This window comes from Phocoena sinus, chromosome 6, assembly GCF_008692025.1.
Source record: "Phocoena sinus isolate mPhoSin1 chromosome 6, mPhoSin1.pri, whole genome shotgun sequence".
NCBI lineage: Eukaryota > Metazoa > Chordata > Mammalia > Artiodactyla > Phocoenidae > Phocoena > Phocoena sinus.
In genome coordinates, this window is record NC_045768.1 from 86969158 (window position 1) to 86984985 (window position 15828).

At 36.1% G+C, this 15828-nt stretch overlaps 1 protein-coding gene across 3 annotated transcripts in view; it reads right to left on the reverse strand.

The window, feature by feature from the left end:
* Positions 1–15828, reverse strand: part of FANCC (FA complementation group C) — a 275783-nt gene that overhangs the window by 54551 nt on the left and 205404 nt on the right. For all 3 annotated transcript variants that reach the window (XM_032636446.1, XM_032636444.1, XM_032636445.1), the window contains one exon: positions 4090–4254. In XM_032636446.1, coding sequence (XP_032492337.1) covers positions 4090–4254 — 165 coding nt within the window. The remainder of the gene's footprint in view (positions 1–4089; positions 4255–15828) is intronic.

Below are 15828 nucleotides of genomic sequence, written 5' to 3' on the forward strand. Positions count from 1 at the left end.
AGAAAGAAGAACAGGCTGGAGGTATCATAATTCCTGATTTCAAACTATATTACAAAGCTATAATAATCAAAACAGTATGGCACTGGTATACACACATAGATCAGTATACACACATAGATCAGAACAGAGAGCCCAGAAATTAACTCACACATATATGGATCAACTAAGTTACAACAAAGGAGGCAAGAGGGGCTTCCCTGGTGGCGCAGTGGTTGAGAGTCCGCCTGCCGATACAGGGGACACAGGTTCGTGCCCCGGTCCAGGAAGATCCCACATGCCGTGGAGCGGCTAGGCCTGTAAGCCATGGCTGCTGAGCCTGCGCGTCCGGAGCCTGTGCTCCGCAATGGGAGAGGCCACAACAGTGAGAAGCCCGTGTACCACAAAAAAAAAAAGAAAAGAAAGAAAAGAAAAAGGAGGCAAGAATATACAAAGTGGAAAGAATAAGTTGCTTCAATAAATGATACTGGGAAAACTGAATAGCCACACGCAAAAAAATGAAACTGGACCCCTATCTTATACCAAACACAAAAATCAACTCAAAATGGATTAAGGAATTGAATGTTAAGACCTAAAACCATAAAACTCCTAAAAGAAAATATAGGGGATAAGAATGACATTAGTCTTGGCAATGACATTTTTGATTTGACATCAAAAGCAAAGGTGACAAAAGCAAAAATAAATAAATGGGACTACATCAAACTAAAAAGCTTCTATACTGCAAAAAACTTCTACACCATCAACAAAGTGAAAAGGCAACCTACAGAAGGGAAGAAAATATTTGCAAATCATATGTCTGATAATGAGTTAATATCTAAAATATATAAAGAACTCATATAACTCAACAGAAAACAAACCCCAAACCATCTGATTAAAAAATAGGCAGAGCATCCAAATAAACATTTTTCCAAAGAAGATATGCAAATGCCCAACAGGTACATGAAAAGGTACTCAACATCACTAATCACCAGGGAAATGCAAATCAAAACCAAAATGAGATACCACCTCACACCTATTAGAATAGCTACCACCAAAAAGATGAGAGATAATAAGTGTTGGTGAGAATGTGGAGAAAAGGGAACCCTTGTGCATAGTTGGTGGGAATGCAAATTGGTGCAGCCACTATGGAAAACAGTATTGTGGTTCTTCAAAAAATTAAAACTATAACTACCACATGATCCAGCAATCCCACTTCTGGGTATATATTCAAAAGAACAGGAAAACAGGATATCAAATAGATATCTGCACTCCCACGTTTATTATGGCATATTCATAATAGCCAAGATATGAAAACAACCTAAGTGTCTATCAATAGATGAATAAAGAAGATATGATATATATATATATATAGTTATATATATGCTATATATACATAGTGTGTGTGTATATATACACATATACACAAAATTGGCTATTATTTAGCCATGAGAAAGAAGGAAATCCTTGGCTGTGACAACATAGATGGATATTGAGGGCATTATGCTAAGTGAAATAAGTTAGAAAAAGAAACACAAGTATGATATCACTTTATGTGGAATCTAAAAAAGCTGAACTCATAGAAACAGAGACTAGAATGATGGTTATTTGGGACTGGTGGGGTGGGAGAAATGGGAATATGTTGATCAAAAGGTACAAACTTCCAGTTATAAGTTCTGAGGATCTAATAATGTACAGGGTGGTGATTATAGTCAATAATACTGTATTGCATATTTGAAAGTTGCTAAGAGAGTGGATCTTAAATGTTCTCATCACAAAAAATGAAATGGTAATCCTGTGATGTGAGGGAGGTGTTAACTAACACTATGGTAGTAGTCATTTTAATATAAAAGTGTACATCTTAAACATATGCAATGTTATATGTCACTTATATCTCAATAAAGCTAGGAAAAAATAAAATGTAATAAATTAATATAAATTCTGATATTTTCTCTTGTGCCTACATGGAAACATAACAAGAAGCAAGTGCATTTTTGTCTTATTTGGTAATAATATTAAACATTTTTTTAAACTTTCCTAAATTTTATCCAAATTATTGTAGATATAAATACATTTTATGTTTCATATATTTTTACAAATTTTATATAACATATTTTTAGATTTATTTTATAATTTAATATTTTATTCAAAAATAAAATTTATTTATAATATACTTTCTTATATTAAAAATGGACCCCTGGCTTTACAAAGGAGAATTAAGAGATTTCTCTTCTCATCTCACAGGTGTTTCATCAGGAAAAGATGAAATCAAAACGTCAGAGATTTCTCTGACTTGTGAGAGTGGGACATCTACTCCAAAGTAATGCACTAAAGTGTAAATGAAAAACAAATAGGAGGAAAGTTATTTTTCCCTTGGCTTTATAGATGTTAATAATTTACCTTACTGTGTCTTATTCAATAGAATGTTTTCAAATACTATTATACTGCTAATTAATTGCAGCAGCAACTTGAGACCAATCATTCAGAATCTAAACAAAAAGGAATTAAATAGTTCAAATGTGTATGTGATAAGTTAATATTTCATCAACAGAACTGTACTTCTGCCATAAAATTGAATCTCTAGATATGGCTGGACAAGTTGTGTTGCTTGTATTCATCTGGTATTAGTACCAGCTAAGGACAGGAGTTTTTTTAGGTGAACTTGGCAATACACACATGTGGTACAGAAATACTTGAAGTGCTGAATAACTATTTTGAATCCCATGGTTCTCCTAGAACAACTGTGTTGACATATGCATTCATAGTGCAAAAGCAATAGTGAGTAAAACTGCTATGCCTAACACAAATCAAAGAAGGGACAGTAGTTACTGTATTCTTTACTACTACATACTCACAGTAAAAACACTGCCAGTTTCACATAAAAATGCATTTCATGAAAAATATTAATATAAAATATTGATTTCATTCAATTTTACCCTTGAGGATACTTTCAATTAAAAAAATTCTGTGTGGTGAAAAGGTATGCATAAAGCATTTCTGCTACATACCAAAAAACGATGATTGTCTAAAGGAGAAGCACTTGGGCAACTTGCTGAGCTATAAGATCAACCAGCCACTTTTTTCCTTCTTGGAAATTTACTTGGAAAAAATCACTGGCAGACAAACAATCGTTATTCAGACTTGAGTATTTGGCACATACTTTCTCAAAAATTAGAGAAGTGACCCTAGCACACTAAGGAAAACAACTGACAGTATTTATAACCAATGGTAAATTTGAGTTTTTAAGCTCAGAAATTAGAATCTTGGAAAATTTGCTTTCACCAATGTGAGCTTTACAGCTTCCCAACACTTATAAGACATTTCTGATGAGACTGGTGGTGAATGAATGTAAATTTTGATAGTATAAAGTGAAATATGTCAATGTTTGGAAGATCTGCCTAACTTAATGAACCAATATTTTCCAAATGAACCATGTATGAAGCTATAAAATAAGATCCATTAAAAATGCAAGACAGACCAATTGGTTTTAATGTAACAGTATGAACAGCTCATTGATATAATTTCAGATTCCACATTGCAACTAACCTTTAAAAAAACCACCATTTTCAATTTTTGGTGAGGTATCCATGTCGAATATCCACAATTACCTGAGATGGCTATTAAAATATGTCTTTAACAAGTACATAACTGTGTGAAGCTGGATTTTCTTCATATACCTCAACCAAAAAAACATATTGCATCAGACTGAATACAGAAATATCTGTGAGAACGTAGCTCTCTTCTTTTAAGTCAAACAATAAAGAGGTTTGCAAAAATGTGAAAACAATGCCACTCTTGTTAGAAAATTTTTTTCTTGGAAAAGGTCACTGTTTTTCATTAAAAATATGCTATTTGTATTAACATGTAATCAATTTATTGTTATTTTAAAATGAAGTGATAAATATTTTTTAAACTTTTGTTTTAATTTCAAATATGGTAAATATTGATAGACAGAACCCACATTTTTTAGAAAGCTCATTGAGATCCTCAATAATTTTTAGGAATGTAAAGTGGTACTGAGACCAAAACATTTGAAAATTACATTTCCAACATACTAAAGTATTCTAAGAAAAGGAAAAACAAAATTGAATGATAAGGTAGATGGTCATCACTTACAGCAAAAAAGCCTCATTCACAGCATCACAGAACTCAGGCCAGAGCACTTCCTGAGGTTCATGTCCATGGTAGGTGAGCAGAGCCTCTACCAATGGTTCAAAATCTGGCAGAGTAACAAGTGGGACACAAACTCGTGACAGGGACCTTACTCGTTCAGGAGCCATTCTATGGAATAAATAAAATGAGAAATAAGTACCCAAATCTTACAGCCACATGTACTGATAGTTAAAGGCATATAAAATCTTCATGTTAAAAAGGTTCATGACAGGTCATTTGCTTTGCCCCTCATATAAAAAGGGGTATCCTAACACCATCTATGAACTCTATTCTCTTACATAGTTCTCTAGGAAGAAACCCTTTAGCTGCAGTTCCCATTTTGATCTCTCTCATTGTCAGGACTGTGGCTTAACCCTCTACAGGAACCTCCAGCTTACCATGCCCAAAATAGAACTTGAATTCCTTCCCCAAATGTTCTCTTCCCTCAGTGCTCCCTATCTCATTTGCTCAAGCCCAAACCCTTGAAGTCCATCCTTGATTCCTCCTTTTTCTCTCTTGCCCCTTATCTGATCCAGTGGTTAATACCATTAGTTCATTTCATTACTTCTCTACACATCCATCACTACCGCCTAATTCACCATCACCTCCAGCCTGGGTTACTGTAGGGCCCTCCTAATTTTCTCCCTGCTTCTGCCCTCACCTGTCTTGTCTATCTCTGGAACAGGTCCAGACCCCTTAAAAATTCAGATCACTTCACTTGTCTGCTCAATGGCTTTCCACCTCACACAAAGAACAAGCCAAGTTATATTAGTTGCCAAGGCCTTCCATGGTGGGGCTCCCTCTGTTTCTCTGGCTTCATCTCTTTCCACTCTTACCTTGCCCACTCTGCTCTGGCCTTTCCAGCCTCTGACTACTCCAGACAAGTTCCTGTTGTTCATTCTGCCTGGAACACATGGTTAGCTCCTTCATCTTGTATAGGTCTCAGCTCAAATCTTGCTTTATGTAGGGGAGTTCCCTGACCATCCCATATAAATGCACTGGCTAATATGGTAGCAATCAACCACATATGGCAACTTAAATTAACTGGAATGAAATGAAACTTAAATTCCATTCCTCAGTTGCACTAACACAGATCAAGAGTTCCAACAGCTACATGAGGCTAGTGGTTTACTGTATCAGACAGTGCAAATTCACAAGGCTTGTCCATTACTGCAGAAAGCTCCACTGACAGCAAAGCTAAACATAGTAAGTGTCCTCTTATCTCACTGTGTTCTTCTTCTCTCTCTTACCCTGTTTTACTTTTCTTCACAGTACTTTTCATCACCTGACCTATAATGTATTTGCTTGTTTATTGTTCATGGTCTGTTTCTTCCTGCTAGGACATCCACTCTGTAAGGGCAGGCACTTTTCCTATTTTGCTCACTCCTCTATTCCTAGTATGTAGGGACAACTCCTACTTATAGCTCCAGAAACAGATATTAAATGAATAAATGAACAACTAGAAACCAGGAAGATGAAAGTTTGGGATGTATGCTATTAGATCATTCTCTAGGTATCTTCATATAAAACCATAAATCTACAAATTTAGTCTTTTTTTGTGAAACACAAATGAAACCACAATATAGAACATATAGCTGTCACTCATTTTTTTTTTACTTGTTGCCTATTTTTAAAATATATGTGTTTTGTATTTTAACAATATCTCCATTTATGGGCATTTAGGTTGTTTCTAATTTTTCACTATGAAATACTGCTGCAGGAGTATCCTTGCACATGCCTGTTTGTGCCCCCATGTGAACATCTGCATATTGAACTGCTTTCCAAAAGACTACCAATTTACTTTTCTACCCCTGACAGTGACGTTATTCTGGTTATTTTTATTTCTTCCTAATCTGGGCAAAAATTATCCCATTGTTTTCATCTGCATTTCCCTGATTTTTTGTTTTTCTTTTTGGCGGTACGCGGGCCTCTGACTGTCGTGGCCTCTCCCGTTGCGGAGCACAGGCTCCGGACGCGCAGGCTCAGCGGCCATGGCTCACGGGCCCAGCTGCTCCGCAGCATGCGGGATATTCCCGGACCGGGGCATGAACCCGTGTGCCCTGAATCAGCAGGCAGACTCTCAACCACTGCGCCACCACGTAAGACCCCCTGATATTTTTTGAGATTGAATATTTGTGTGTTCCCCAATTGTATTTCTGCTTCAGTGAATTTGCTTTTAAATTTTTGTATATTTGTCCTATTTATTCATCTAATAAATATTTTTGAACCCTTACTATATTCAAACCTGTTTGCAGTGTAGTGCTACAGAAGCAATGACAAGACAAAGCTTAGTAATGAAAAGCATAAAATGCCAGATGATATCAAGTGCCATAATGAAAGTAAAGTACACTGAGGGGTAAGAGAGGGCAAGAATTTACTGAGGGGAGCATTTGAGCAGAGATCTAAAGGAAGTGTATGAACAAACCATATATGTACATGGGAGAAGAATGTCACAGGCAGATGCAAAGCAAACACGAAGCCCTGGAGTATCTAAGTACAACAGAGTCCAAGATGGCAAGTCCACAGTGAATGTGGCGGTGGAGGTGGGGCCGGGGAGGGGGAGGAAGAAAGGTTTTGAAGAGACCAGTGTAAGAACCTGGGATGTTAGTCTTTTTTTTTTAACTTATTTTTTAGTTTCATCAAACTTACAGATACAACTACCTTAAATAGTCAAATAGCTCTTCAAAGCTTATGAAAAAACAGCAGCTTTTGAACAAGCACTCCCACTCCCATTTTCTGATCTCAGAGGCAACCATTTTCAAGTCTAACTCATGCTTTAGATATTTAATATGTTTTTTCCTGTGGGTTTAGTGACTATTATTTGGCTTGCTTGTTTGCTTTTTTCTTGGCACTGATGATTATTTTAATGCTGAACTCCCGCCCAAGTATATAATCTCCTTGCAATACGTTCAAACATATCTGATATTCTGCATTTTCATCTTCTTAAAAGAAATTTCTCCTAGAACCTTCTGACCTATTCCAATCTGAACAGGTTGCTTTTTACTCCCTTTGTACATTTATCTTGGGACCTCTACCACAGGGATTTCTTTCACTTCTCTCCTGGATCCCATATCTTCTTCTTTCTTGGTTTATTCTTCTTACGTGAGAAAAGGTACAAGAGAGGTAAAGTATTTGAGACCTTGCATGTTTGAAAATATCAGTACTTTACTCTCATACTTGATTGATACTTTGGCAGATTATAGAATTCTGGTAATTTTTCTACAGAATTGTGAAAGTATGGTTCTACTATCTTTTAAATTTCAGTGTTGTTCTTGAGAAGTCCCATGCTGCCATGAATCCTGACCCTTTATATAAGTCCTGTTTTTACTCCCTGGAGGCTTTTGGATATCCTCTTAGAAATTTCACATTGATGTGTCTTGGTATGCATTTCTTCTATTCATTGTGCTGGACATTCAGTGGACCTTAAATCCGGAAAGATCTTTTGAATTTCTTTGATGATTTCCTACCTATTCTTTTCTCTGTTCTTTCTGGGGACTCTGATTTTTTGGATATTGAACTTCCTAGACAGTTCTCTCTTATCTTTTCTTTCTTATTTTTCATCTCTTGGTCTTTTTGCTCTAGATTTTGAAAGAATTGTTCAACTTTACCTTCCAATCTTTTATTATGTTTTTAATTACCACTCTCTCATTATTAATTTCCAAGAACTATTTTCTTCATTCTCTGGATGTTTCTTTTTTTTAAAAAAAAAAACAGCATTCTGTTCTTTTTTTAAATTTTATTTTTGTCTTAGGACTCCTTTATTGATTTAGTTTTCTTGAAGTATAGCTGCTGTACAATATTATATAAGCTACAGGTGTACAATATAGTGACTCACAATTTTTAAAGGTTATACTCCATTTATAGTTATTATAAAATATTGGCCATATTCTCCAGGTTGTACAATATATCCTTGTAGCTTATTTTATACCTAATAGCTTGTATCTCTTACTCCCCTACTCCTATATATTGCCCCTCTCCCCTTCCATCTCCCCACTGGTAACCACTAGTTTGTTTTCTGTATCTGTGAGTCTAGCATTCTGCTCTTGTTTAGTGGATATATTACCTTTTATTTTAGTAGGGACTTTTTTTTTTTGGCTGAGTTGGGTCTTAGTGGCAACACGCAGGCTCTTTTTGTTGTGGCGCGTGGGCTTCTCTGTAGTTGTGGTGTGCGGGTTTTTTTTTTTCTCTCTTTAGTTGTGGCGCAGCAGGCTCCAGAGCATGTGGGCTCTGTAGTTTGGGGCACATGGCTCTCTAGTTGAGGCGGGCAGGGGCTCAGTAGTTGTGGCACACGGGCTTAGTTGCCCCGCGGCATGCGGGATCTTAGTTCCCCGAGCAGGGATTGAAACCACATCCCCTGCATTGGAAGGTGGATTCTTTACCACTGGACCACCAGGAAGTCCCTTAATGGGGACAATGACATGAATTTATTTTAGATGATCTTTTCTTTAAATAAACTTTTTTTTCTTTATTTTCACTGGTTTCTACTTTCAAGACTATATGCTTAATATATTTCCTTAAATATGTAGTGACCATTGCCCGCCATCTTTTTTTTAAACACCTTAAATATATATATATATATATATATATATATATAAAAATTCATTTTATTTTACTTAACACCTTCAATAACCTTTATTGAAACCAACATTCAAATAGTATCTCAAGGGTGAAATTCTGTTTCAGCAAAACCAATTTAACAATTTCAAATATATATAAAAACATTTAAAAAGTAATCTTGTTAAAGGTGATCATTTCTCCTTCCCCCATTTTATCTTCTATACATTACTACACCAAATAAACAGGGAAGACTCTGTTCAATCATCTGCACCAAAAAAAAAAAAAAGAAGAAAAGAAAAGAAGGGAAAATTGCAGTTTGATAAGTGCCAAATATCAGAAATCACATCAAATCAGAGTGTAGTTATAGGCTTAATGTGTTATAACTAAGGCTTTCGATAGTACAGTCCATAAACCCAATGTGAATTCCCATCATTTTAAGGGCTCCCGTAGCTTGACTTTGCTGGACTAAAACGCACAGGGGCCGTTACCTATGATAAATGAAGTGATGCAATACTTTTGGAAAAGTAGAAACGGGTAGTAATTAAGGGTTTACTTCCAGTTATTTCAGCAATAGTCCGGCTTGACCAGCCTGAGAAAGATTACATTTCTGGTTCTTGTTTCTGAGTTGGGCCCAAAGAGGTGAGCTGCTAGTGGAACAGAAGTTATGGCCTGTCATCTTATATTTAACAGTCAGGCACTAAAAACCCAGTAGTGAGTAATATGTGCATGGGTGGGGAAAGCTGACTGTGATCTTCACTATAGGACAGTAGTTTTTAGACTTTTTGAGTTTCAAAAACCCTTAAAAATTACTGAAAGACCAAACAGCTTTTGTTTCTGACGTTATAACTATTGATACTCATATTTGAAATTAAAACAAAGACACCTAAAAGTATTTATCAATTCACTAAAAGTAACAATAACAAATCCATTAGGTGTTAATATGAATAACATTTTTGTTGAAAAATTACTATATTTTACAAAACAAAAACAGTGAGAAAAGTGGCACTCCTTTTTTTTTTAATTCTTGGTAAAACTGGATCTCTTAGTTACTTGATTCTCAATTGAAAGTTCTTTTATTTTTAAAAATTTATTTATTTCATTTATTTGTTTTTGGCTGCGTTGGGTCTTCGTTGCTGCTAGCGTGCTTTCTCTAGTTGCGGTGATTGGGGGCTACTCTTTGTTGCAGTGTGCGGGCTTCTCACTGTGGTGGTTTCTCTTGTCGCAGAGCACGGGCTCTAGGCACATGGGCTTCAGTAGTTGTGGCTTCAGGGCTCTAGAGTGCAGGCTCAGTAGTTGTGGAGCACGGGCTTATTTGCTCTGCCGCACGTGGGATCTTCCCGGACAAGGGCTCAAACCCGTGTCCCCTGCATTGGTAGGTGGATTGTTAACCACTGCGCCACCAGGGATGCCCGGCACTCTTTTATATGTTTGCAAACTTCTTTCCTATATAGCTTGAAAGAAGACAGCTGGATTCTTGTATTTACTTCTGCATTTAATTTGTTGCAATACGTTATTTTTTGGTTGAACCATATGGAGAGTCTAGTCCCACATAGATATGCAGTTTTAAAAGGGAGGAGTATTTTAATAGCTTCTTCACACAATTACACATATTCTCCTTTGATATTACACCAAAATTTATCAAGCGCTGCTCACCCTTTTCCTCCAAGCCTATCTAGGAATGCAGGTAGAGCTGCCTGCCATAGGTCTAGGGGGTTGGTGATGGGTGGTCTCTACCATGAGAAGGGCTGAAATTATCCACAATTTACTGGCCAAGCCTTAGCCTGAAAGCTGAAAGTCCTCAAACAGACTAGAGTACTAAAACAGTTACATCAAACGGATCCTGTCAATGAAAGTTTTGTCTAGGTGAAGAGATGGATTCCTGGCACTTCTTAATCCACCATCTTCCTTGACACCCCTTTTGATCTCTGTATTAAAAGTTAAAAATAAAAAGAAGAAAACACTTGTCTTACTTTCCATTTCTTTGTCCTGTTGTATTATATCCTAGGAGAACTACTCAGCTCAATCTTTGGAGTCATTGTTGGTTAATATTTAGCTTTATCTCCATTCATAAACTCAGTAAACTCCTGTTTATTGAATTTTCTTTTTTTTTCCCCTGTAAGTCTCTTTGGAAAAAACCTCAGCTTATTCCTACTTCAAGGATTTGATAGTTTCTCTTACTACTCTTAAGATAATTAATTATTCATTTTTTATTTAAAAAATCCATTTGCTTGTCCTTGGGAATGCATATAATTGGTACATTTGCATTTTCTGTTTGTTGCATTTGGTTCATTTTTCCCTTATGGTGTCAACTTTCCATGAATGTCTGGTGATTTTCGTTTATTTGCTCTTTCTGGCATTTGGGGTTCCATGTTAGTCTCTCTGTGAGTGCTCTGTTCAGTGCAGCCCGCCTCCAGCACTTGGTCAAGGGTCAGGACGCGGTGCTGGCCGGGGCTGCCAGTAAATTGCATTCTGGGCGTTAGAGCATCCCCACACTGCTGGGAGTTGACAGCCATCTGGTGCCTGTTCTCCTCCAAAGCCTCCTCCCCCATTCTTGTGGGAAACAGGACACCTTTGTTGTCTCTTTTTTGGGGGCAGCGGATGAGTTGGAGGAGTGTATGAGGGACTAGTCAGCTGGCTGCAATTACTGCAGTACTCTAACAGGTATCTTGTTGGCTGCCATGTACCCTACTACTCCTTAAATCCACCCGCGAAGTAACCCTCTTACAAACTTTCTGGGATGTGATTAGTGCCTTGAAAAATATCCCACTACCAACCATTTTAAGCCTTTCTCACAGTTTGTGGGTCATCAAAAGCCCCCCTTATTTCACAATATTATATATTTAATTATTAAAATTTCCCTGCAATTCTAGAGGTTGGAAGCATAAAAAGAATGCTAGGACATTCAGGTGCTTAGTTCATCACCTGACTTAATTTTTTAAATTACATTTTCATCTTAATCTCCTGGCTAGATTAAAGTTGCTATTCTTCATAGGTCTTGCACTTAGTCTTTAGGGTCTGTCCAAGTTCTCTATAGCAGAGCTACTCAAAGTATGGTCCTGGGAATCAGCAGTATCAGCATCTTTGGGAGTAAGGCCAAGAAAACTGTTTACATTTTTCCAGGGGAATCTTACACACATTGAAGTTTGAGAAACATTGCTCTACACTTTAATAGCAGTCCCCAGAACTAGATATCAATCTCTAGCAATAATCTGAATATTTTAAGGAGACATGATAGAACTGCATTTCAGGTTTATATTTTTATTAATTAATTCCTACAAATTATTAGTTAAGCTGTATTATTTTCTTGATAATCAAGAGTAAAATTCTCATAATTTTTTTGTCGAACTACACAATGACATCTTCTTTTGTGTGAACAGTTTGTCTTTTCTCTTTAAATATTCACCCTTTCTAAAACTCACTTCTTGTTCTTTACCACTTTCCTAAATGACTAAAGTCTCTTCAACAGCATTTATCTTCCACAGTGCTCTATCATCTTTCTCTAACTTACCGTCTAGGTGGTTTCAGACCTAAAATTTAATTCATGTGTTTTTGAGTCTATCATCTAAGTTGTTAACAAAAAGACGTATTTATCTTGAATTGTAAATACCTTAAATTTCTGGAATATATGAGCTTACTGGGTAGGATAAGAGAAGGGAAAGTTGTATTCGTGTGTGATGTAGGATGCTTTTTTGTGTGCATATTTTGCACAGAATCTAGCAGAATATTTTGCATAGAGCAAGGGCGCTATGAATGTTTGAGAAATTGAAAAATATGCCTGAGAATTACATGCACTCATAATAAATCCAGAACTCTGAAATACAGGAGGACAGAGATGGTGATCTTGCCTCCACAGCCTTGACACATCAGTCCTCTTTAAAAGACCTATAAGTACAACTTTTCTCTCATTATCTTAAAAAAAAGGAAGAGAGTCAGAGACTATCACTGGTAACTGAGTGGGTGGAAAAGAGGACCTCAGCACCAAGGGCATTCATTTATCAAGCACTGAAGCTTATGGGCTGCAGATTGTATCTCTCATTAGACTGAAAAAAATCCAAGATAATTTTCCTGAAAAATTCTAAAGTCTCAGGTAAACTGAGGTAGCTCTTGGTTCTACCAAAATGCAGGCAGGCCAAATGATAATCTTCTGAAGGGCTGCAAATGGCTCACAGCCTTCAAGGCTCCCTCTTTTGTCAGAAGCTTGCCAGAGAGCAGAGATCCAACTTCAACCAGAGTTACGCAATGTTTTCCAGACTGGATTACACTAAGCATTAGGTCTTGACTGATTGCCAGAGCAGCACTTCCAAATGATTTCTGCACAAGAATTCAACTACAGAAGGCTCAATGGTAACCATATACTGCTGGAGACAGCCTTCCTATGTGGTTGTACTGAAGTTTCCAAACCATCTGCAGCAAACCATAGAACTACAAGATAAACTGATGATGCTCAGAAAGTCCACAATGTTGCTCCTTCTAGACAGTTTGTAGCAAAGAGCAAGAGAGATTTTAAACATTCTGTCATTGGATTGTTGATTTTACTTGGTGGCAAGTGAAACTCTATTTAAAGCACTATGACAAGATCGTTTATCAGGCGTCTAAAAATAATGCAAAAAGAACCAAACAGATTTTCCTAATTTCTCCTTTTGTTCCACTGACAATTTATGCATTGATATTATTACATTAATTTCTATATTTTCTATGAGGCTTTCAAATCTTTTGAAATGAACTTTAAGCATTCAAGTGGCAAAAAGAAAAAAAGTGTAGAAACCCTCTATAAAAAAACAAACCCCAGAAAAAAAGCAGTATAGTATCATTTATAAGCAATTTAAGTTTGAGAGTCTTTTGGTTGTTTTAACATTTGAAGCCATACAAGTAGAAGGAAAGTAATGATAAAACTCAAGTTTCATAAATAATAGGAATATCTGGATCCAAGTGTATCAGAAAGTAGTTTTGCCCACCATGCTGTATTCAAATTAAACATTTTTATTAAAAATGTACAGATAACTTCAGATATATAGTAGGATGAACACATTGTTATGATACATATTTTAATTATTATAATAACTTATTACAGCAACAACTGTAATGGCTCCAGCATGTTTGGCAGCTCTTTCAAATATTATCATGATGCCATTCCACTAACTGATTTCACAAGATCAGTTCCTACTCAAGACAAGAGAACACACGTGGTTCAATTTATAATTCACTAGAGAACTGCAGACTTAAGAGTTCTGAGTCTCACACAAGGTTTTACGGACCCGGGTCTTATCTGGAGGTAGAAGAGAACGTCCTGGTTTTAGGTCTTAAAAGTAGGATTTTCAAAGCTCTCTCTCTCTTTATGAGACTCAAAAAGTATGTTGGGTATCAAATTCCTTTTTAAATTCAACCTTCTGGTAAGTATAAATGAACCTAATCCAAGAGATTGAATTTCCCTAAAAACATAACACATTCAGAAAAATATCCACAAGAAGTTCCTCTTGTTGAATTCTAAAATTCTCTCTAAAAAGGAAAAAAAAAAAAACTCCATAGAAAACATCACTCAATAGAGCAAATTAGGAATGTATCGATGTGTCAGTGTCTAGAGGACATTCTATTAGCACAGGCATCTCATGTTCTTGGTAAATTCAGTTAAGAATTTTACTAATTAAATCACAGATTTGCCTTGACTAAGAATGCTCTAAACCACTAACCAAATTAATCACCATTTTATCCTTGCTGCTACTGCCAGCTGGGGTGCCAACATGGACTCCCTTCAGTGGACTTTGCTCTGCGCCAGGAAATTTGTCCATGTTGTTTTTAAAAAACAAATATCCTTAATGAAGAAACAGTCATGAATTTGGAAATGAACCTGCCCCACAAAATGGCCCAATCTGGTACAAACGGAGCCTCAGCTATAAAGAGAGGATCTGCTAATATCTTCCAGCAGGCTCTCCTGATTGTGGTCAGCAGAGTTTAGACACTTTTCTGAACTGCTGTCTTCTCTTGTCCAAAACTGAGAACAAGAAAAGCACAAATAATTCTGAGAAAAAAGTCTGAAGAGACCAGTATAATTAAATAATGGATAGAGTGCAAAAATATGTAAATAAAGGGGAAAAGTTGCAGAGAGGAAGAATACATACTAAGCTATCTAAGGCTGATTAAAGATGCTTATTTTTTCATGAACTACACCTGCTATTTTGGAAACAAGACCTGGAGGCAGGAAATCATTTCTTTATTTTGAATATTATCATTTTACTAGGTAACACTGCATTTTAGTTTTTAAAACTTTAATTATAAAGTACTTATGATGTATACAAGAACACAGAGAATTATTAAACATCAACTGTATACCCACTGCCCAGATCTTACAATGCTAACATTTTATTAATACTTATATTTGATGTTTTAAGAAATAAAATGTTTCAGTTACAGTTGAAACACCTTTCTTCTCATCCCATTTCCTCTTCCAGGAGTTAGCACTCCCCTAAAATGGTGCAGATCATTTCTGAATAGTTTTTAACACTTTTACTTTATATGTAAGTATTGTTTTGAGTGTTTTGAAATTTTATGTAAGTAATGACATATTACAGATATCTTTTTGCAACTTCACTGCTAGTCTGTTCCATGGGTCTACATGTCTGGCTTTATGCCAGTAGCAAATTATTTTGATGAATGTAGTTTTGAATTATGTTTTGAAATCATGGAGTATGAAGCCTCTGGTTTTGTTTTTCTTTTCAAGATTGTTTTAGTTATTTGGAGTCCTTTGAGATGCTATATGGATTTTAGGATGTTTTTCTATTTCTGCGAAAGAAGAATGCCATTTGGATTTTGACAGAATTGCATCACACCTATAGACTGATTGGGTTGTATGGATATGTTAACAATATGGAGTCTTCTAATACATGAACACAGGATGCCTTACCATTTATTTGTGTCATATTTAATTTCTTTCATTAATGTTTTGTAGTGTGCAAGTCTTTTACTTCCTTCAGTTTATTCCTAAACATTTTTTCTTTTTGACGCTACTGCAAATGGGATTTTTAAAGTTTCCTTTTTGGATTGCTCATTGTTAGTGTATAGAAACAAAAGTGATTTTTGAGTGTTGATTCTGTGTCCTGTAACTTTGCTGAATTCATTTTTTAGTTCTAACCGCTTTCTTGTGGAGTCTTT